We start from the raw sequence: 26,114 nt of genomic DNA on the forward strand, positions 1-26,114 counted from the left end.
ACTCGGCTTTAAGGTCTTAAGTTTTTGCGGTACAATAGTAATTTATAATCATTATTATACATAACACGAATTGCAATAACATGATAAAATCAAATACTACGATAGGCGAAAAACACGATAAGCCCTAAAACCAATTATTTCTAAATAATCCAGGAATTTTGGACGTACGTCAAAATATCTTGATTGCCCATTATAGATCCCACCAGAGTACTATAATAATTATAAGAAGTAATTAACTGTTAAGTACGTGCAACATTTATTTTTTTAATTTATGTTATAACTATTGGAATACGTTATAGGTACGCATAACTCAATATAAAATACGATTTATAAAAAAAAAAAAATCGTTGAAATTGAACAATATATTTTAGTAAGTTTGGCCTCCACTAGCTCAACTTCATAAATCCTTATCTATTTGGGAACATAGATCGTGGTTGAGTATGTTGAAGACGACGGAGGAATGCTCATGAACATATATTATAATAACATTACATTCACTTTTTATAAGGTATCAACACCATTATTCGAAACATTGTAATAATGTATGATCACCCTGATACGAAGATTTACACACCATAAAAGTGCATTTGACAGACATATCGCAAGCGGTTCTAGTATTGTTAGATTATCGTTGTCCGTCGTGCGAACATACTAAAATTATAATATTATTTTCTACTTCAAAATGGACCAATTTTGGATATTTATCCAAATGCCATAGAAGTCATCAGAAATATAATTGAATATTTTAAGCCAATTTTTAATACACGTGTCGGTTTATCATTATTATAACAATATCTTTGGTGACAAATTATGGTAAAGATTGTCATTGTATAACAGTTGATAAAAGTATATTATTATATGGATAGGTTTTGGCTCTTTTTCTTATTTTGTACCTTTTCACGTACGCTCATTTAACCCACGTACGCTTTATAACAATTCCTATAAATCATTATTAGTTTTTACAGAATCTTTTAATAACACGCGGATAAATGTATTTGTCGGTTTACTGAAAACGTGTCCAATACACACATTGGAAATACGCCAGCGTATTATCTCTGTATAGTGTATCCAAAACCGTATACCTTTAAAAACTACCGCTCATATTGTAGACAGTATAAACCGTGCAATAATAATGTTCGTTTTCAATAGGTATAGTAAATCTTCGTTCGGATAAAAAAAAACTGATCAGATATATACCATTATAATACATAATATAAGTATATAACAATATACAGGATGATGATTTATCAAGCATGATCACATTCTTTTTTATTATGATAATACATTTATTGAATTTTCGATTTTAAGCATTTTCATGTATATTAATTAAAAGCAATATTTTTAAACGCTAAGATAGTTTGTATCATTTCACGAGTATCCCGTGATAATAGAAAATTCTGTTTTTAAAATTAGAACTTTACTTTTTACTGTAAACTATTTACTAATTGCTATTAAGTAGATATTTATTTTAAAATTCCCATGCATAAATCTAAATTTATAATACATAGTTTCTGATTTTTAAAATATTTATTATAAAAATAATAATAGTCCTTAAAAATGTGTTTATATAAATACGAAATGTAATATCAAATGTAGTGCTCAGTATACTCAGGCAATTTTCATATCATTAAAACTTCTATATATTTGAAAATATTAACATAGACATTGTTAATTTTCAATAACTATTAGAGACTATATTGAATACTAGTTCAGATTGTAATTATAATACTTCTATATTTCTAGAAAAAAATTATCTCCTCAATGAATCGTCGTAAAAACGAGATATCGCTGTAAAAACGGGCGATTCTTATTTAAAAAAAAGTTTGTATTGCTACAGTCCTCTTCTATATAGTCTAATTAGTTTAAAATATAGAATTTTAATAGATTAACTTAAAAATTCCTAAGGTCAGAATATCGATAAATGTATTTATTTATTTTCCTGTGATTGTCTGGTTTAACTATACCTATCAACCTACCTATAAATTATATACATATAAAATATAATGAATTATATCATAGATATATAACTATTAACTACAATATATACTTTATATATCGAAGTTTTAGTGTAATGCAACAACAAAAATTTAAACAGTTGTGTTTTTTCGATTAAAGAAATAAAATGGTCCTGAGACTGCGTAGTGCGCATAATAAATTTTATCTAGGTATACTGAAATATAATACGTGCGTGACGGTAATATTCGAATTATTATGACGATTATCTGCATCTATACAAAACATCGCTTCCCAAAACTCGACGCACTTAAAATAATTTTTTACCATATTTTGTGCATTTAGAATATTATTTTGCCCTACTGAAATTTACCTTATATAATAAGGTATTTTTAAACGACTCGTCTACGTCAAAACATTGGTACTTACGTAATTAAGATTTACTTGCTTGCAAAATGTTATAAAAAATATATTGTTCAAGTATGTATAAAAACGATTCGTACGCTGTTGCTAGAATTATAAAAACCCGATTCGAATTCAATATAAAACTTAGAGCTGTATCTATTAATTGTATATGTTTAATCATCTTTCGTGTGTCATATTTTCGCTTTTATATACCTTATCTTGCAATCTCAGCTCAAAACTAATGAAAATGTAAATAATATACATAAATATAACTTTTAGGCAGACATTTTTCAATCTGTATACCATATATACCTAAGGACCGAAAATAATGATGGTTAGCTGAGGGAATCGATATTCCTTGTCCAATAATTTTAAGAAGAACTATTTGCCAGCGTTATATATCTGAATAATGATTGTTCGTCTTGTGGATACAATTCCAAGTCTAATAAACCGTTTCAAAAGGCTTTGGTGTATTTAATTGTTACACCCATTTTCAGGAAAAATCATTTGAATACTCCAGTCAAAATATAAGCGTTTGAGGTTTAATATTATAGTAAGTGCCTAGTTCATACTATTGTCGTGATCACTATTATTTGTCTTAACGTGACTAAAATGTGCTCCGTGATGGATGAAAACGATGAATATTACGATGACACTTTATTTTATTATACACTGAAGCAACAAATCCGATAAATCTATCGAACGTACACGAGTCCTCTTCGAAACGTATTATTTCGAAATTATAATATTATTAGTGTCTTGTCACTGTCTCGAAATACGAACGACTCGCATTTATATGTCGCGGTAAAAAAATAATATATTATACTCACAGGCAGTTGTGTTATAATATATTTACAATACGCACGACGATCGTGGGCACCGACCGTAAATCTGATTCGACTCAGAAAATACATGTATAGGTAACAACATTTATTATTTTTTCGTTTTTTCCATTCCTCTTGCGTGTTTTCACACTTTTTGAGAGTAACGACGCCCTTTTTCTAATCATTGATATACGTTACTTGACAATTATTAGAACCCGAGCATAATAATATATTATTATATCCAATACACTATTTTAATACAGCGGTGTTTGTTACGGAAAATGAAGAACATTGATTCTTGGTCGTGTAACATGATACATATTTAAGAAATTTCAATTTTTATAAAATTTATGATAATCATATTTTATTTGTCTTGAGCAAGTTGTATTTATTCAGGAGCTAGGTATGCAATATAATCACTTTTATATAAAATTAAGAATTTCTTATAAAAAATAAAATAACAATATCACTTCAATCAAATTTTATCAAATTTCGTTAATTTTAGATACGATTCTAACTTTTGCAATATTAAACGTTGCAATAATTCAAAGCAAAACAAAAATAAAATAACTTTTTTAATTGTAGCATGCATAAATTTCTGAATTCGGTACGTTAAAAGAAAATTACCATAACGAAATGAGTTTTAATTTTTATACACATAGTTTTACATCAAAAAGTAAAAAATAATTCATTTATGAAACTAATTACAAAAAAAAAAAACCTAACAAACTAAATTTACACATTTTTACTAACGATAATCGTGGAAGAAGACATATTGAACTGGTTTTGTATTGATAAATTTTATTGATCTTCCAGCCGTAATAATCAATATTTTCCCATTATTTCCTATTATGGGGTTTATAATAATACATTAAATGAACTTCAAATTTTCGAAATAGTATACGCGTTAAAAATATAAATTGTATTTAAAATGAAAATAATAATAAAAATCAATTGTTATCTATTTTCCTTACACAGTTTTATTCACCACGAATAACAAATCGTATTGATGACGACTGTGACGTATATTTAACCGTGTATCTCGTGAATATAATATGTTATAGGTTATTGGCCCGCAGACGGATTTATTTTTATGACCGTCGATATGGTGGTCTATTCTACAGATTTTCATTGAGCCACGACGCGCGACGGTTGAAATGTCAGATAAAAAAAAAAAATATGGTATCCAATTAAATGTATAAAAAAACTCTACCGGCTCACAATTATTATGATATTAATAAACCTATTGTGATATTTCCGTTTTTTGTTCACTTCAAGTTATTATTAAAATACAAAGCATGCTAGTATAATATTAGTATATGATAAGTTATGCATATGAAATATTATATGTCCATAAATAAGTGCGAGTAGCCTCATATAATGTATATTGACTAAGACATTTTACAATAACAGAAAGCTTATGATGTGCTCTTGTTTTAAGTGTTTTAACCATAAACTATAAATCATATCTTAGGGAATACCTCTTGGAAAATGTCTCAATTACATATATCTTTATTTAAAACGTTTAATAACAAACAATAATATGTGTTTTCTATGACTATCATGAACTTTAATTTAGAATAAAATTTTTTTTTCGTTGAATTCCTTATAGTTTTATATTTTATTTTCCTATATTTCACATGAAATAATCAAACTGTAAAATATATAACCAGTCAACTGGTAATAGCTTCGAGAAATGGAATCATTAATTAGGTTAAGTACAATGAAAATAATTCTGCACTGTAATGAATAATGCAAAAAGTCACAACAATGCTTCTATCCGTTACTAAACATAAATGTATTTAAAAAAAGCAGGTAAGTGGATGTCACTCTGCTGTCCATTAGGGGGTAGGGTGGACTTCTGACTAGGGTAGGTTAGTTTTGAATGCAATGATAGGTATCATTGTATACGAAAAACGATTCTGAACGGAGATGATTTGTCAGTCTAGGATATATTATATTGTCATATATTCTATTTTGAAACCGATATTTTATTTTTCAATCAGGACGCATTTTGCATAAGGCATGGTTAATCAATTTTTCCAAAAACATTGCATGTAGTTATCATAATTCATAATACTTTATATTATCATAGATAAATATATACCAGCTGGTTCGAGGATAAATCGTTTTCATTACGCGATTTCATAAAAATTTAAAACTCAAACACTCAACACATTTTTCCTATAATGAGGCTTCAAATTTTCTCTATAGCTATTGGAAGTAAAACTTATGGAAAACTTAGTGTTGAATTTTATAACCATAGATATAAATACAAACAATTTTATGAATTTTGAACTACAAAATAATTTGCAAATATTCATGGTTTTGACGAATTTTTGTGAATATTTGAACTTCAAATGCTAATAAAAAAAATTGTGTCTATGTATTCTTTTAATTTTTTAATCACTATAAGAATAACTTATGAGGAACTTTGAATTAAATTTTCAAATATTTTGATTGGGCCAAAAAAATTTTATCGACACTTCAAAATAAATTTCCAGAAAAATTGAAAATTTCAGTTGTCTATAAATATCTCAAAAAAAGTCAAAATATTTTGAAAATTAAACCATGTAAAGAAAATGACAATCTAAATAACTAGTAAAATTTTCAAGTATCTACGACTTATACTTTTTGAATAATAACAAATATTTAAAATCGTTTGAGGATAAATCGTTATCGTTATGCTATTTCGTAAAAATTTTAAATTCAAACGCACTTAAAATTTTTCCTATAATGATACTTCAAGTTTCCTCTATAGCTACTTGAAGGCAAACTTACGGAAAACTTAGTGTTGTATTTTTAATCCTTAATTATAAACACAAACATTTTTATGATTTTTCAACTTCAAAATTACTTGCAAATTTTCGCGTTTTCGACAGATTTCGTATTAATTTGAACTATAAACGCTTATAAAAAAAAATTGTGACAAACGATTTTTAATTTTTTTTTAGCTTCAATAAGAACAACTCATAAGGAACCTTGTATTAAATTTTCAAGTTTTTTTTATCATCCAAAATTTCTTTTCCGACACTTAAAAAAAAATTCATATAAAGATCAAAAATTTCAGTGGTCTATAAATAACTCAAAAAAAGTCAAAGGTTTTTGAAAATTAAACTGTATATATATAACACTATCATAAACATTAGGTGTTAATTTCAAGTATTTACAGTGATTATTTTTTGAATTACAACCATATAAAAAAATCGATTTGGTTGAAAACTGGTTTTGCGTAAAAATTCCCGTTTTTCTGTCATTTTTTGATTTTTTTCTAGATTTTTTTTTGAAAACTGTTGGAAAATGTTTACTTTTGACCTGTATAGTGCACCAAGGATATTCACTTTTACATCAGAAACTACCCCCAAAGTTTGAAATAGAAGCATTATTTCGACTAGTTATGCTGTATACAGACACAAAAAAAAAAAAAAAACACACATCATTGTAAAATTAATACATTCATCACTTCGTTCAGAATCTAAAATATACATATTACGATACCAATATTAATAGTAAAATAACAAAAGTGTACGGCGATATCACAGCTATGGTACCTAATAACCGATAACCGCACTCAGGTCGTGGTATTATCATATTTAAGCATATGAATTAAATAAATATATATACCCACGAATAAACACAAGTAAGCAGAGGACTGGCCAGGTGGGAGAGTGAAAATAATCCTGCTAGGTTTAAGGTTTTCTAAGGCAGCTGGTCTATATCAAGTAAATTTATACATATTGTATTAAAATATAATTAAATAAATATCAAAATAAATTTATTTATAGGCTCCTATAACATAATGAATTATAATATAAAATCTATATCAATATAAATTTGAGTTTTCACTAAAACAATAAACAATAATAATATAAAACAGTATAATAATAATAACAAACATAACTAATATAAATTTCATTCAGTCAAGCACCGCTATTTTTAGATTTTTTCAGCTTTTATTTTATTATTATTATGAAACTATGTTCAGTTACAAAATACTTACACAATAATTACACAAACAATACATTTTATTAGATAGAAATTCTTTAATTACCAACTATAGCTTCTTAGCCTTTAGGACTAGATTACCTAAATGTTAGTTTCAATTCCTAATTCGTTCATAAAAGTCTGTAAATGATTACAATCTTCAATTGTAAATTGTGATAATAATAAATGTTAAGTATTTTTTAGCCCAGTATTTTGATTTTTAAATGATCACACGAACAACTTTATTATTTTTTTTTTAATTGGATTAAATATAGGTTCATAAACATAAAGTTTTCTACAAATGATAAAAATATAATAACTCATTATATAGCTGGTAATTAACTCAATCAATGATTAGTTATATAACAAGAAATATACGTAGGTATTTGAAAATGATAAATGAATACCTATCATAATATATCATAGTACCTATATTATATAATTAAATAAAATTGTACATTTTATTTATACCTTATGTCAATTGATAATGTTTACGAGTATTTTTTTTAAATTTTTTTTTGGAGGGGGCGTTAATTTTTTGAGAGCCGATCTCCACATTTTGTAAAATGACAAGTATCTTTTACTATATTTTCCTGCAAAATACACAGAACAATCATACTGTACAAAATATATAACCAGCCACATAGTAATTGCATAGAGAGATGAAACGTGATTTGTTACGGTATGCTAACTTAAATACAAATAAATGGCTACACACTTAAATCATTGTGACCAAATAATTTCACCTAAAAATAGCAATAAAATCGTTATTTTTATCATAAAAAATTATTGTTATGACACATGCCATATAATGTGCCACAAAACACTTGCAGGATTAGATCAGGTACAATGGAAAGTATGAAACAGGGTTATATAGTGTATTATATAACGCATATTTAATCCGTTACTATAAGTATGAAATTTATTTACAAAAAACACATAACAACGATAATATTAATAGTTTGAGGACGACAATGTATCACATAATGTACCATCACGACTGTAGTATACCACAACTACTGTGAAACCGATAACCGCACTCGGTACGCGGTACAATCATTTATTATATTATGGGCAAAGGTGACGCTAAAATATCACGATATGTTATTAAGTCGACGATTTGAGCGACGTGTTGGCTGTGGTGGCCCATCAGTAAGCGGGCTTGTATGTGGCCGGCGACGACGACGAAGCGGCGTAACCTTCCTCCTTCTTGACGTCAGCGTTGAAACCGCTGTGGTCGTCGGCACTGTAGTCTACGGTGCGCTTGCTACCATCCGCTTCCACCAGACTGTACGTGCCTTTGACGTAACCGTTGGCGTCGGCGTACTCGCTTTGGCTCTTCACATCACCAGTATGTGCGTCGTGCACGCTGTATTGGAAGTTGTACGGTGACGGTGACGACACATCGGCGGCGTACGGCTTAGGCGCTGAATACTGAGCCGGTTTGTAGTAAGCGGGTGCGGATTGGTACGCTGCAGCTGGTTTGCTGTAAGCGGACGCGGCTTGGTAAGCCGGTGCTGATTGGTATGCCGAGTAAGCAGGTGCGGCCGAGTATGATTGGTAGGCTGGTGCAGCGGAGTATGCTGGGTAGGCTGGAGCAGCTGGATAGGCTGGGGCAGCTGGGTATGTTGGGTAGGCTGGAGCGGCTGGGTAGGCTGGAACGGCTGGGTAGGCTGGAGCGGCTGGGTAGGCTGGAGCGGCTGGGTAGGCTGGAGCGGCTGGGTAGGCTGGAGCGGCTGGGTAGGCTGGAGCGGCTGGGTAAGCTGGAGCGGCTGGGTAGGTTGGAGCCGAATATGATGGATAAGCCGAAGCGGCACGATAAGCTGGGGCGGCGGAGTAGCTGTGCGCCTGGTAAGACGAGTAAGCAGGTGCCGAGTGTGATGAGTAGGCGGGTGCCGAGTGTGATGAGTAGGCGGGTGCCGAGTGTGATGAGTAGGCGGATGCAGAAGTGGGGTATGTGGGCTCCTTGTAGACAGCCAGGGTAGTGGCTACGGCAAAGGCCGCGAATACGATCAGCTGAAAACACGTAATTTTAAATATTAAAAATACGATATTATTAACTATATAACATTATGATGATAATAATAATATTAATGAGTATAATGTATGGTCGAATAAAACGATACAATTCGATTTCTTTTTGTCGTTGAGCTAGGCAGGTACCTACTTAATAATTATTATATTGATCATTCTACTGAACAAGAAACAAAGCGTTCTGATTTTAATAATATTTTAACCGACAGCACGCGTAAGAGAGTAGAAGAGAGGGTGAGAGGAGAGTGTGTGTATGTCGTTACTTTTACTAGAGTAAAAGTAAATAATATAAAACAGATATAAATTAACTTGGAAACCGGTTGAGAATGCGGTGATCGGAGTGCCAGAGTGAGTTCGGACATTTGTTATATAACAAATTATATTCATTTGCCGGCGGTGGTACTCGATTTAGCGTCTCACGGTAGTAGCCGTAACGAGATCAACGTGTTCCCCGTCGTGCTATCCGGTCCGATTAGTTTTTCTCGACAACAAAGATGTGCGATCGAATAAATATAAAACTATAATTCAATATTCATTTAACTACATTATAATTTATAACGAGCATTATAACACGGCTGAGTTTTGGTATCGTCCGAAAAGCTTAACTAATATAACAGTGGATCCTGCTAAAAAAAGAGTCGAAAGTTTAAGAACCGAGATTGCAACATAATAATTGTATGGTTGTGAATTTTTAAATCATCGACACATATTATGAGTTTCAGATTTTAGAATGCTAACGACAGACAATCGAACCTAAAAGTTACCCCGTTGACAAGTGCGTGGCACAGATCAATAATACATTATAACAATAACAATAAAAATACTCACTGTTGCGGACATGTCGTTTGAGTGAAAATTCTTGAACATGTAGTAGTGCTGTGCGGATTAGTTTCGTCGGTGTTGTTATCGGCAGTGACTGCAGTGGTTGATCGTAGTTGACTGTGATCTGTCCAACGATTCCGGCCGGTATATATACACGGGAGTCGACCGAACTCGAAGCGAGTGGTGGACTCAGCCAAGAGGACCTGCATGGCCGAAGGGGTTACCAGGTTGACTTTCCGTCTCCTCAGGCCCTAAGTTATACCACACATGTATACATTTTACCGGGTTAGGTGTGTTGCTCTAGTATGCATTTCCTGTACGTCAGTACGTAACACAGCAAATGTGCTGCACTGCTGCGTCCGGTCACCGGTATCGAGGCCTCGCGGCTATCAGATGACAAACAGCAGACCATGCCAAACGTGAGAGCAACAAGGCACAAATTATACGTAATAGTATTATATATTATTCATATTAGGCTAGGCGTCGGGTAGGTTTTCACTTTTTTTGAATGACCGCCCATAATATTGTTAAATCGGTGGACGAGAAACGGCACTCACTCCAAACGATCACAGTTCGACTGTAAAGGTCCCCAGAATTGGCCATTACAAGTTTATGCTATGGGACATTTATTATTGTTAAAAGCTCCAAAATAAAAGGTAAGAAAAAGATTGGATATAATCTTTATACTGTTTCATTTTCACCTATAGATTAAGAATCTTGCAAAAAGTCAAATATGTACTGTGTCAGTCATCATTATCTCAAGTAATACTCAATATCAATGTTAACTGCATTAGTATTATTTTGTTTTCACTCACATAGATTTGGATCAAAATACCTCATCAGTATCGACTAGGTATTAAAATTATGTGACGCTGTAAATGATCTTCCATTAAAGTAGTCTGTTAAAATTTTGTTTTTTAAGTTCATTTTTAAGTCGTATCGTATATTATTTTGAAATGTCAGAATTGTATTTTTTTTTTACAAATAGTAAAATATTTCATTTGTTATTATTTTATGTGATAAAAATTATAGTAGCGTAATCATTAAAAAAAATCTGTGTATATATATATTTTAAAATTAATCTTTATCTTATCACAGTTTACATATGACCAACATTTTTTTCACACCTAAAAAATTTCGCAATTTTGGAAATTTTGGAATATAATATTATGATGGTAGAATCAGATAACACGGTGTGTTTACTCGACGTCATAATATTAAAATCCTCATATGAAACTGAAACTATAAAACTACTAGTATAGTTAACTTATTTATGTGATGAAAAGTTTCGTTTTAGTTGCAAACTTCAGTGAAATTTGTAAAACTTTCATATTAATTGATGCCTCGCAAATATTTATTGACCAGAAGTCATACATAACGTAGTACTATATAACTATATATATACGCAAAATCGTGTGCACAACAAATCAACTCAATCTTAAGGGATTTAAAATTTTATACAAAATAAACTTTTTACTTAGCAGATTATTACGTATTAATATAAACCATCAACTTTTAATTCGTGATTTTATTAATCTCGTAATAGTAAGTTATAACAAGATTCGCGAACTTGACCGAAGTTAATTGGATATAAGTTTATGAGGTTAACTATTGTTTCTATGATTTAATAACGCATGTGGTTCACGTAGTTAGAATTATCACTCTGATGTAGATAGTCATATAATACTTACAGGGTCATTTATCAAACCTTAAACATGCTCATATTAATTTCATTTAAAATAAAATAATTTAATTTGTTTTAATATTTAGATGTAAAATATTAGTATACTTAGCATGACAAGCAAAATTATACTTATATTTTTTCCCCATTTAAACCATCCTGCCTACAACACAAATGCTTTTAAAATGAGAATTAATTCTTTTCACAGTTAATTTTTAAACAGATGTTACTTTTTTTAATGGTGATAATATTAATTAGAAATTAATAATTGTTTTATATAAAATAAAAAATATATGTAATACTTATTCGTGTGTATTCACTTATAAAGTTTAATTTTCATTTTATCAGAACCTCCTTGGCTCCGTTATATCCTCCAAACCCATCGCAAATTTATTGTTTTTATTACAAATTTAAGACTAATCTTCTATACATCAGCATTTTCAAAATAATTTACAGTAAAAAATAGTATTTTAAAATAAATATAATCTTAAAGTATACTTAAAAATTATAAAATTTAGAATTTGAATAAATATATTGATAAAAGTGTGGAGAGAATGCTTGGTAAATAGTCATGCACATCGTATAAATATATTATGTTCTGTAGTCAGACAGCTAATAAAAAGTTTTTAAAACGTAATTAGTGCAAATCTCGTTACTAGTAATATCGTATCGTAGTTTCTAACACGCTGATATATTAAAATACACTCATATATAATTATGTTGATGTGATTCTAGGTGAAATTTGTTATATCTAATTATGTAAATACCTATATAATATTAAATCGCGTCGCACCAGTTCCGAGTCCAGTCTGTTCAAGCGGCATTCACTTATTAGGCCAGTATAATATATTGTAATGTCTTAGTTGTCTTACATTTCAGCCGAGTGAATCTAATTTGGTTGTGTGATTGGATAAATATTATATATATGTTGTGTGTGTGTGTGTGTGTGTGTTAACCGTAACGTATATCTCACGAAGTAGCTATCTATCTAATATTATAAACATAATAATATATACATTTTGTGTATGGCGCACAGTATAGTATGATATTGTAATGATACACTTAGATCGTGGAATATGTAATTTTATCACGTGCCGCTAATTATTCGTATTTGAAATACGCGGTATTAATGTTAAGTTTATAGCCAAATTAAAATTTATTATAACAACAGAGGATCTGATGCAGTCAAATTTGTTAAACGATTCGTCATCCAATTAATTATTTTCAATAACTAGTGGTTCTGTTCGCATTAAATCATAAATTATACAATTTAAAACATAATAATAAAGTATCGTCAAACTACGACCACATATTGTCTGTGGAACCGTTTTGTCGGGTGATCGACTAGCCGGAAAACAGCTTTCCAAAGCTATCTCGACGGCCATTTAGGGCAAGTGCCGCCGGCTATGACCTGCGGGGATCCGTGAACCTTTCAATTGGCCTTTTACCGCCTTCGACGCACAATCACTCGCACCCAACTACCAATCGTCCAGTCAATATTCGTTTACTCAGCTAAAACTTCTTTTAATTATAAAACACTCGAATCGTCGTAGTTCTTGACCCTCGGAATGTACATTCCACGTCTATAACGGAATGGGCAATTTGGGCTGTATACAGCTGGGTCGAGTGAGAAGAGGGTGATCGACTAGGTGACAGCTTTATCGAAACTTAACTGCCTACTTTTAATTCACCATTCAGTCCTATGGGCAAATATTAATAATTAGTACTGCCATTTTGTTGTTCTTACAAGATAAAAAAAATATTTTTAATATTGTATTTCAACATCAAAATTATTTAATGTATTACTTTTTAATGTTTAGTTTTACATTATTGTACATCTTGTTCTATCTAATTAAAATAATAGGTTTTTTTTACAACAATATTATTCAGTAATGAAATAATAGCAAGATTTTTCAATGCTATTTTCACAATTTTCCAATTTGCGAGGTAATAGCTTAAAACTAAAAGCAGTTTACGCATAAGAAAATATTTACTAAGAATGGTTCCAGACACAAAATACGTTTATACCCACATCACTTAAATTGCATTTTATAATGTTTACATTTTATTGTCCATATATAAACGTGATAAAAATATATTTTATACGTATTTGTATATTTTTTTAAAAATGACATTTTAAATCAGTGAATCTAAACCTAGCTGATGTAAGTGAAAACATTGCGGAGGTGGATACTGGATTCAAACAGTCATTGAGGAGTACAGTTTATTTTTAATTATTTATATAATCTAACAAATTAAAAATAAATAACGACTGGTGTATTTCTAAATACTCGTAATTTTCACTGAGGTACTTAATTAAGACAATAACAAAGTCAACATTTCGTGCTTTTTTTTTACAACCATCTATTTTTATTTTAAATTTTTTATTTACTTACATATAATAAAAAGGTTTTTAACTTAATAATTTCATTTTTAACTTTTAAAACAAAATTACGTTTTTAAAAATATTTATTGATTATGGGCGAGGGCATGGGATTGAATATCTTGAATACACGAATGGCATCGATAAAGGAGGTAAGAAAATACTGTAATATAGAATATAGATGTCTAATAAAACAAATATATTTTGAATTCTTGAGCATTTGTTTATTGGATTTATATTATTTTTTATTTCATTCACAAATAATAAAAAAAAAAAATAAAATTAAATACAATATATAAATTAAATTATAATAAATCTGTGATATTTCATTTATATAAAACACTTTTATATACTTAAAAATATTTATGTTTATATAGTGGAAAAAATGCTATCCTTCTATTCATAATAATCTATTTTTACGTATTTGTGATTTGATTAAATTTTATGTCTATGGAAAATCATCACAATTCAAGAACTCAGCTTAGTGCTTAGCTTTTAAAAGTAGCACGTGCAGAATAATGTTGTGGAATCTTTGAAACCTTCGTATGCCGTTCCACATTTTGTGATATCGCGTATTGAGGGGACAATTTAGGAATTCGAATTTCAGTGAATAAAAGCAGATGGTATACCTGCGAGAAATTCATATCTCTCAACTACGTGTGTAATATATATAACATTATTATACATTAATATTATTATGACTATATTAAAATCGTAATAATTACTGATATGTAGATCATGATGACAGCACAACAATCGATCATAAAAACTACCAGAAATGTGCTATTATTATTATTTATTTATGTTTTTTAGCATAATTGTAATCCATTGTTAAAAAAATATTACTTGTAATAGCACCATGAGTGCTGAAGAATTTTAAGATGATAATAAAAAAAAATTTATTTTTTTTCAAAGTGTTATCAATAGTTATTATAATATGTAAATAATAATTATAGAAGGTCATAAAATTGAAGTACAAGAACACATAATCAGAATAATACCATAGGTATACATTATTTTAATATTAATTAAAAAACAAAAAATACTGACATGAGAAATTTAAAAAGTCTTCAATTCAGGAATAAATTAACTTTAATGCTATACTACCAGCATTATAAGTCATTGCAATAATGTCTATGTTCTTATATGTTTATTTCAAACAATTTGTTGCCCGTTTTTCATCGGTAAATTGATAGATTTTCGAACTTTGTTCGATTTGAACTTATCCAATCAGTATAATTTATATTAAGAACAGTATAATATTATTAACTAGACCATTACCCACATAACATAATTAAAGCCCTTGACCAAAGGTACATGGGAATTCCAAAGACTAACTAGATATATTAACTTCACTTTAATAAGTTAATACCACAAATATCTGAGGACAAAAAATCGATTTTATAATTTACAAGTTATATACATTTCAAAGGTCCCGTAACTATGAGTCATGTCAGATGTCACTATAGATAACAATATAATATATACGTAAAATAAATTTCCAACTTTGACCTCTCACATACATCTGAATTAAATTAACTCAAACTAAAGTCTATGACACAAATGAGTTTCCAGAATCATTTATTTCTAATTTGTTGCGATTGGTACTGAATCTATTTATTTTTCATAATATACTGTATATTCTATAGATATCATAAACTCCAACTCAATTTCAAACAGACAGTACTACAAATACAACATTGATAACGAATCTAATTAATAATACATTGTTGTCAACTTTGGTTTTCGACCACACGAGTGGTTTATTCAATAACTAAACAACATTATTAAATTAAAACAAATCAGACATTGTTGGTCAAAAAAGTTTCCAAGTAATTTCAGATGAACATTTAGAAAAAAGCTATTACGATAATCCAATTAACTAAACATGATCATAGAATTATATTAACATGAGGTACACAAATGAATTCTAAAGACGAAATCAATAAGAACCTATATCGTTGCTAGTTTATGTACAATAATTGTAGGTATATGTGTAGAATATTAAAAGATTCACTGGTATAGTAATATCTATTTCGGGTTACCATGTGATCTACACTTGAAAACTGACGGCCGTATACGAATAACTCGTGTATTTGTTTTAGATGATCACTCCAATGACCCATATCTTACTTTTGAAGTATTTCGATTTTCCAAGTATTAGAGTTTCCAAAATTCACAGGGATATAAAATGCGAATGAAACGTCGTATTAAAACATTAGAACCCCCTACCTATATTTAAGATTATAAAACTAAATAGTACCATGTGTCTACAATCCACTTAACATTTCAAAGATAAATAATAATTATGTCAAATGAAGAAATGGAATGATTTAGAAAAATATGACAGTACTTTTCACTATAAATGCGCAGTACGCGTGCTGGTGATTGTCTAGTTAATTTATTATTGTTAGTATTCGTTTAATATACCTAACCTTCTGCTACTACGCGTTTCCCACAATTTCATTCAATCAAATTTCCATGAGTATTAATAATAATATATTGTTTTTTCAGCATTTTATATAATTTTGTTAAGAAATAATAACTTTGATAAAAACTTTCAACAATTATACGGTTTTGTACAAATCGATGACAATTTAAAGCATTGTTACTCGTGTGGTATCTTATACATGAACAATGAACATATTAATTTGTTTGGTTATTTAACGCTCTGAGTCATTTTACCGCGTCACATCAACGTATAGCTAATCATTATTTGTTCTAGTGAAATATAGTAAAGCCATTCAGTTGTTAAAAATCTTTTGCTTAATATAATGCAAATATCACATCAATCAATCACCTATTATCTTATATTTTGTATTTAATAGTTTTTCGTTTTCGAAATAAACTGATTTGATTAATATTAGCAGGCATGAATGCGTTTATTTTAAGACTTTTTTGCATTTTGTGACCGTTTGTGACCATTCCACGTGCATCTTCGTCGAGTTTTCTAGTCCGGAACTACCGATAGCGTACCTGCGTTAAGAAAAATATATATAATAAAACTGATTCGGAACTCTGCCTTCCGCTTTAGGGCGTTAATAATGATAAAGTTTCTTATAGTATATATTATTATAAATCCATTGGGCAAATCACGCGGATGAAACGAATGTGCTATTGCGCCAAAACTTTTAGAATTTTCCACTCTTAACGCGTTTAGGAATCGAAATCGTAAACGGTACTGTGCATTATATACTTACGACGTACTACTACAATCGCTTTTACTACTATACTTTCGCTACTCGAAAGTTACTATATCTGCGACAGTACAATATATATTTTATTGGGATTATTTGAAATAAATAGGTTATGGTTGCATGGTGCGTTAAAACACCATAAGAGTCTTGTAAAATCTTCAGTTCCAAGATACCGCGTATCTTTAGCTATAAGTATTTATACAAGACAAGATTCAACGAGATAATATATTATTTTTTCTTCAGTATTATTGGCGGTCGTAAGTTAGTAAAAAAAAAATATATATATATATATATATATATATCACCCAAGCATAAATTTCGTTTAAGTGAATATTTTGCTGTTTTCTATTGCAAAACAATGATTTTTCTATTTTATTTACAATGATGTACTAATATAAATTATTATTATTATTTTTATTCTGAAAACCAAAATTTATTATTTATAATTTATTGTACTCTAAATAGAAAACGATTTGTGTCATTATTGTTCTAACTTATACAATTTATTTAATTAAATGCATAAATACCTCAAATTCAATATTAATATAATTTTTCGTTATTCTTTGTTTGTTAAAAGAGTTCTAAAATCTATTCTTATAATAATTGTTTACTAACGTTTTAAATGCCCAATACACGTAGATATATAAATCATAAGTAACTCCCTAGTGGTTTTGAATTTACAAACAAATCATTTATGGCACCCACCCAATTATAAAGCATTTCAAATTTGTGTTATTATAAAATCCCGAAAAAAAAACCTTAGAAACTCTGGATAACAGTCTTTACGTGCATTTGATGTTCGATCGAACCAATAACAATAATAGTTTGAACGAAAGTCATTATATTAAAGTCATCCGTGCGTGGGATATTATATAGGCACCTACTTACTATTATCTTGTAGTGGGCTACATTTGTGTTATACCAAATACTCAGTTTCAAGAACAACAATTGTAGGAGATTAAATGTGACTCGATGCGAACTTATACGCTGGAGCGATCAGTTTGCCAGACGTGCGACGAAATAGTTGTACGATAATAATAATAAGTTTTTATCTCTCCACCAGAGCAATTTACAACACAAGTTCAAATAATATTATACATTATACAGTTACATCGAAATCATCGCGTGCTTATTACGCATTGGATTAAGCGATTAAATCGCTTTGATTGAAGTCAGTGCTACAGAAAACACTAATATTATTGTAATGTGTAATAAACGGATAATATATTATAATATGCTAGCTATATAACTCGACTTCGTCCGGGAATAAATTAACAAACGTAATATGCGGTGCTAATCAGTGTATCTCAAATCACTCAAATCTCGCTAGTTTCACGTATCACGATTTTTAACGTAATTTTGGCTAATTAGTATTCGTAAATTCATATATCCGTCAAAATTTCTATTAAATACATTTTAAAATGTCATATTTCTATTATATATAATTATATTCTAAAATCCACATTATAAATGGAGCGTGAATTGATTTTAAAGTTGTTTTTGAAAAAAAACAAAATTTTGTAATTACCATAAATTTTTGAGATATTAAAAATGCTCCGATTTTCTATTTCATCATCTTTTCTGAAAAAAAAGTAAATCTATAGTTGGTAGTTTGGTGGTAATAAAATAAGTTACGAACTCAGATGTTAAACGTATTATTAATTATTATAATAATATATTAGGTAAACCTATCACACGACAATTTCAAATATCTAAATGTTTAGCAAATCCACCACTGAATAGAGCTGAACTGCTGAACCACCACTGAACCTAGTTTGGTAGCTTTATTATGAAGACAACGTTGAATGCATAATAAGTACCTAATACTTAACTGACTTTTAGCCTTTAGGTTACCTATGACCAACCACCGAAAAAACGAGTAGCATTTTTAAATTACTTCAACTTAAATTTTATGTACGGCTAAGATATTGGACAAGGGTTATATTTTGGATTCGTTTCTATCCTAAGTGATTGCACTCCGAGTGCTGGCTAACTGTGCACTGTCCACAGTGGAGTGACAATTATTTTTAAGCCTTGCGAACGTTTTATTGTCCATATCGGCCACCTTTTGGAGTAACCAAGCGGTAGTGGTGGGAAAGACGTATCAAACAATTTTAATTTTGAATATTTCAAATTCTCTGAAGTACAGCGGCAGACCGTCAATGGTCAATCATCCACGTTAATTGGGACCAAATAGAGACCCGTGGTTCATCTAACTGCAGCACTTAAAAATTTCAAAGAATTACGTAAAATTTGATAGATTTTTTTAGTTACAGTTATTTTTTATAATAAATAATAAAACTTACTATGCATTGTTTACTTATAATTTCATTTTACTAGAAAACTTTTTATTATATTATATTAATTTGGGAAATATGGTCATTAAACGCAATAGCAGAATATCAATTTTTTTTAAAACAAAGTTTTAAACTGATAACTTAAAAATATATTTATTGTTTCTATATACTATTATAATGAATGGCAATGATTCATACCAATGTACTTACAAATCACATAGGTATACCAAAATTAACATTTACCTATGTGGGTATAAAATAACTTTTTATGGAGTCAACCATGTTTTGTTTTTTAATATATAAACTTTTTTTTGGCAAATATTTTCTTATTCATCAGTTCGTAACTTAAGGATGAATTATGTTCCTCTTGATAATTAAAAAATCAAATCATTATGTTCCCAAAAGGATTATAAAATGTCTAAAAAGATCATAATATTGTCTCATTAAGATAAAAATGTCACTAAAACAGAGCAACACGTCTGCGAATAAAATCGTACCGTTTCTTATTGTGTATGAATAGCAAGTGATGACTAACCAAGTGACCCTTTCCAATTTTGGAAATATCACACATTCTTGATAAAAGTTTTGTAGTTAGTATATTCAAAAATGCTGTGTCCAGTTATTTTTGGGAATGAGTTAAAAAATATATATATATATACTTATGTGACAACCGATGCTCTGATATATCTCTCTGTATTGCTACAATATTAAAAACTCCAACAATTTGATACTATAATAATACCATTTCCAGTGTATGAGTATATTGTACCTATGTGCATATTATTATTCAGAAAAATATGAAACGAGCAAATATCGTAATCTAGAAAGATAAAAAAAATCCCATGACTATATAATATATATATAGAACATGCCCCCCACTCACACACACACATAAGTCTTAAGTAGTTATAAATCACCAATCGATAATATTTTCTGAACGAGATAAATCTCAAAGATGACGTGCACTATACTCGTATATACATATATACAGACAATATTATTATACAGTCGCCCTCCCACAGCGTAATTATTGTGGAAAACCGAAAACTCAAGTCTTCACATTTGGGCGTTTAGATAGGTCCCTAGAACTACTAGTGGTGGGGCAGCGGGGGCGAATATAAATTAGTTTTCGGCAGTCCGCGCGTGCCGGGCAATCAATCCGGTCGGTGTTTTATGGTATTTCCGCCGTCGTTTCCGGTGACGCGCTCCAAGAGTGTGCGGGAGCTCGCGCACGGTTCAGAGAAAACGCGATTAATTCTCGGGATCTCAGCCCCACCGCGCGCACCTCGATTCACACTCATCACCATTGTACACAGGTGGTATGGAGGAAAAATAATAATAGCATTTCCGCCGAGTAAAACAACGCCAGCATCCGACAGACTTGAATTATTTTTTTATTTTTTTTTATTAATATTATTCCATTCGAGTAGCTTTAATTTTATTTTGTGTGTTTTATTCGTATAATATGCCAAAGGAATATTACGTAAGGGTTTCAGGTATTTATTTCATATTTCATTGTTTGTAGTTTTTTTTTTCATAAAATATGTCCCTTTGAAATTGTATTTTTATTAGTAATTAATCTTTTAATACAATAATACACGACAGAAACGGTTTACCTATATAGTTATGGCATTAATGGAATGCATGTAAATTAATCTACTTGAATTTTTAATTCAAAAAAACCTAACATAACTTAACTTTATCAGACACCTACATACGGTAATTAAACATAAAAAGAGGGTAAGTCGTGGATGTCACTCTGTTGTACAGTTGGTTACAAGTGTGTTAGTCGAATGGATGGAATTAAATTTGAATCCAATGATATTATATTATAATTGTATACGAAAAACGATTCTGAGCGGAGACGTTTATCTGTCTAGAATATATTATAGATTATCAAAAATTTTCAAATCTTAGATTTAAAAATAAATTTTTTTATAAAGTAATTTGCGAATTTCCGTAATTTTTACGCATGTTGTCAAAATTCAACATTTGAATGCTTATAAAAAAAATTATGACTATATGCTTCTTTTATTTTTCAACTGCTATTGTTCAACTTGAGTCAATATTCCTTGAAAAAAGCATGGTGGATAAAATATACTTATATAAACATTCGGTGAAAATTTCATGAATTTATGTACATTTGTTTTAAATTCACATCAAAAACCAAAATCGATTTTGTCAAAAACTGATATTGTGCAAAATTTCTCCTTTTTCCCTAAATTGATAGTTTGTTTATACCGATTATTTAGATAAATATTGAGAATTTTTTACTTTTGACCCCTAAAGTACCACCTAGATTCACTTTTTGATCTAACAAGGAACTGAAGTCAAAAATAGAAGCGTTTTTAGTGTTTTTACTGCCCCAAAACGTGATGACAGACACACAAAAAAACACACACACATCATGGTAAAATCAATACATTCTTTACTCCGTTCAGAATCTAAAATATGGAAAAAGGCTAAAAAATAATAATTTTATATTTGATGATAACTAATATAACATTAGTAATAAGTAGTAAACTTTAAAAAAAAATGGGAGGAAATGTCCTACTATTATACAAAAACAGTCAGGGGTGAATGTTTAATAACCAATAAAAACTTATTAGTAATAATAAAATTGTATTATATTTTTAAGCTTTTCGACCGAACGATTAATAATTTATTGACAATTTTAGAAAAAAGCTAATATTAATCAAATATTATCCAAGCGAAAATCATCTAACGGTTACCAAATATTTTTAAAAAATTGCAATTTATTGATTTTTGTTTTTCCCAATTATTTTAAAACTTAGATACTGATAATTTACAATTTACAATTTTTACCTCCAAAAGTACAAACTAATAAAATTTTAATTTTCAAGTCTTCTACCCCGCTCCCACCCATATAAACAACTGGTACTGGTAGTATACGTAGGTGTTTTATTTGTTAATAATAATATAATATACACATCATGGTAAAATCAATACATTCCTCGCTCCTCTAAGAATCTAAAATTCACTTAATTATTATTTATTAATAAGGTTTATCTCTCTTTAGATGAAGTGTACACGTGTTTTCCATTTTGCAAATTCACTTAACTTATAATAATATGGTTTTATATATACTTATGGAATTCTAAGAAACATTACAGAGTTAGGTAAAATTATGTTTCATAATTAAAAGCAGCAAAATCTAAAAATATTGTATTTAAGTTTCTGAGCGGAGCGAGGAATGTATTGATTTTACTATGATGTGTGTTTTTTATTTATTTATTTATTTACTTTTTTTATGTCTTTCATCACGTTTTAGGGCATTAAAAACGTTTCTAGTTTTGACTTCAATATCCTGTTAGATCAAAAAGTGAATCTAGGTGGTACTTTATGGGTCAAGAGTAAAAAATTCTCAATATTTATCTAAATAATCGGGATAAATAAACTATCAATTAAGGGTAAAAGAGGAAATTGTACGCACAATCAGTTTTCGACAAAATCAATTTTGGTTTTTGATGTTACTTTAAAATAAATGGCCATAGATACATGAAATTTTCATCGAATGTTTATATAAATATATCCTATCCAACATGAAGTTTTCAAAAATTTCGACTTAAGTTGAACTATTCATAGGCATATGCAATTTTCGATAATTATAAGTTTGTTTCTAAATTAATATCGAACAAAATTTATTTGTTAGGTAGAAAAGCTTGACAATTTAATACAAGGCTCCTAACATATTGTTAAAATAGCAGTTTAAAAATATACGAAATTCATGGTCACAATTTTTTTTATAAGTATTCAAAATTTGAATTTTGATAAAATACGTAAAAATCACAAAAATTAAGGAATTCTTTTAAGCTAGAAATTCATAAAAAATTTTATTTTAAAATTTAATTCAAGATTCCTTATAAGTTTGTCAATCTATATCACAAAAAAAAATATCCACCAGAAATTCAAATTAAATTTTTATGAGCGTTTGAAATTTAAATTATTACTACATTGTATTTTCACTAGGTTTTCTTATTTTGATGTAACTCTAAAACAAATGTCCGCAGATATTTTAAATTTTTATTGAATGTTTACATAGCCAAATTTTCACAATATTTTGATTTGTCTTGGACTGTTTACTGACATTTTAATTTTTAAACTTTTTAGTTTTTTTTTCTATAAATGTCGATAAAAATATATTTGTCTGGTAGAAAAGCTTGAAAATTTAATGCAAGACACCCAACACATTGTTACAGCAGTAGTTGAAAAATTTTAAAAATACATTGGCACGATTTTTTTTTATAAGCATTTAAAGTTCAAATTTTGAATAAATACTTTAAAATTACGGCAATGTTTAAATCATCTTAGATAGCAATTCATAAAAGTTTCTATTTTTAAATCTAAGATTTGAAAATTTAATACAAGGCTTCTAACATATTTCTACAGAAGTAGTTGAAAAATAAAAGAAACACAAAGTTACATTTTTTTTTTACAAGCGTTCAAAGTTTGAATTTTGACAATACACGTAAAAATCTCAACAAAATCGCAAATTATTTTAAGCTAGAAATTCATCAAAATTTTTTTTTAAATCTAAGATTTGAAAGTTTTTAATAATCTATAATTTATCCTAGACAGATAAATCGTCTCCGCTCAGAATCGTTTTTCGTATACAATGATATAATATCATGGGATTCAAATTTAATTCCATCCTTTACAGTAACCCACTTGTAACCTACTGTACAGCATTGTGACATCCACGACTTAACCTCTTTTTTAACATCCATATTTTATTTAAGTAATTACCATAAACTCGTAAATTCATTAACACATAACACTATGACGGCATAATGTATTTCCTATAATTTATATACATTGTAATCGTTGTAATTTTAATAATGTTGATGCCAAATATTTTATCTTAAATTAATATTATTATCAACATAACACTATATAATTTGTGTATTTGTATATTTATTTTGATTTTTTTTATAAAAATCATAGGTACTACTTTTTTAGTATACGTTTGTTGTTAATCACATATGGTGTTTTTACAGTCAACATCTTCGCTGCTATACCTATTTTTTTCTTTTTTTGTAGCATTCAAAAATTATTTGATTTTGGTATTTTTACAGAGATGAAATGGAACGGATTTTTGTGTGTATAATATCGTTATGTACACATTTTAGTGCGTGATTGAAGATGATTGTGAATATTAAAGCGCTTCATTTATCGACATACGGTTTCTGCATTCTAAATTTCTGCATAAAAAATATGGCTATAATAACAATTTTTCTTGGAAGTATATTGTGTCGGTTTTATTTATTCTTCTTGGCAAATGGCAGCTGAATTTAATTCACGTCAGCAATGCTCAGAAGAATATTCCATTTAACAAAATATATGTACGTAAAAATCCTATACACGTATATGGATGTCATTGTTGTTAAAAAAATTAAAAACTACTGTACTAATCATAACGGAAATATCAGTAATTGATCTTCAAGATGCTTGAGAGATACACAGTTAACTTCATTAGTACTAAATACATTTTTTTTTTTTTATGTATAGTACCTATATAATATAAATTTATCTTTGTTTCATATCATATATAAACTATAAGATACTATTCCATATTTATGAATAATTGTAATTTAACCTGTCATTCATTTTTGCTGAAAATTAATTAGAATTTAACACTTAAAATTTTTAACTTGATACGTGAAAAATAAATCCGAAATTACCATGTGCATCAGATTTCAAGATATTGTAAAATATACATTGATATTCCTAAGACTATAAACACGGAATTGTTTTCGTCTAAAAAAAGTAAGATATATTTTATTTTGTACTGCAAGTGAGTTGTTTACCAAATTACTCCTTAGTTCATCCAATCTCAGTTTTGAGTATAAAATACATTTTTAAATACACAAAGCAATTGATAATAAGCATTTAAATTACTACACAACTATTACCGCAGGAACCCACTATAACACAGGATTGTTACATTTTAGGAATACAACAATGAAATTATATTGCACATTAAAATATGATAAAATAACTAATAATTGATCAAAAGGAAAAACGATTTTTGGAAATAGGTTAAAATCATAAAAACTATAAAAAGTGCATATAAGTAAACTGAAATGATAGTCACATATGGTGGTAAGCGTGAACATTATGCAGAATCGATAGTCATATTATTCAAAACCACTAGGTAATAAAAAGAGCACCATAGAATAATATTCAGAATAACTAACATTTTTAAATAATTATATACATGAGACTGTCGAAAATGCTGTTATCTAGGACGCACACTCGCATTAGAGCATGGACACTGGGTGATTAGTATTTCCGACAAGATAACATACGCACACCGCACACCACATTCGTGGACACTATACATATCTTGAGAAGGCTAAGAAGAGTATAAGATTGGTAGAACCATGAAACATCATCCCCACTATTTCCTATGTGTTAGGTTCTCCAATTTCCATGCTTTAATATATGTGACCAATAAGAGACGGAGAACGTAAGACGTAACACACAGAAAAAAGTGGGGGATATGCGTATCAC

At 29.1% G+C, this 26,114-nt stretch overlaps 2 protein-coding genes across 7 annotated transcripts in view; one reads left to right on the top strand and one right to left on the bottom strand.

Annotated features, from left to right (window-relative positions):
- The window catches only part of LOC107165584 (Kv channel-interacting protein 4-like), a 150,527-nt gene that overhangs the window by 107,532 nt on the left and 16,881 nt on the right, over positions 1-26,114 (top strand). The gene's annotated exons all lie outside the window — the stretch shown is intronic.
- On the bottom strand, positions 8,062-10,190 carry LOC149058374 (uncharacterized). The gene is made up of 2 exons (XM_089220443.1): positions 10,029-10,190; positions 8,062-9,182 (listed from the first exon to the last, which is right to left on the bottom strand). Exons 1-2 carry the CDS (start codon positions 10,065-10,067, stop codon positions 8,316-8,318), a joined length of 906 nt encoding a protein of 301 aa, XP_089076569.1. The 5' UTR covers positions 10,068-10,190; the 3' UTR covers positions 8,062-8,315.

This window comes from Diuraphis noxia, unplaced genomic scaffold (assembly GCF_037042655.1).
Source record: "Diuraphis noxia isolate RWA-SAM2 unplaced genomic scaffold, SU_Dnox_SAM2 contig0002, whole genome shotgun sequence".
Taxonomy (NCBI): domain Eukaryota; kingdom Metazoa; phylum Arthropoda; class Insecta; order Hemiptera; family Aphididae; genus Diuraphis; species Diuraphis noxia.

Coding starts and splice junctions, on each gene's coding strand:
- LOC149058374 (XM_089220443.1), bottom strand. CDS start 10,067: ATGTTCAAGAATTTTCACTCAAACGACATGTCCGCAACA. Junction 9,183..10,028: donor CAAACGACATGTCCGCAACA/GTGAGTATTTTT, acceptor ACGTGTTTTCAG/CTGATCGTATTCGCGGCCTT.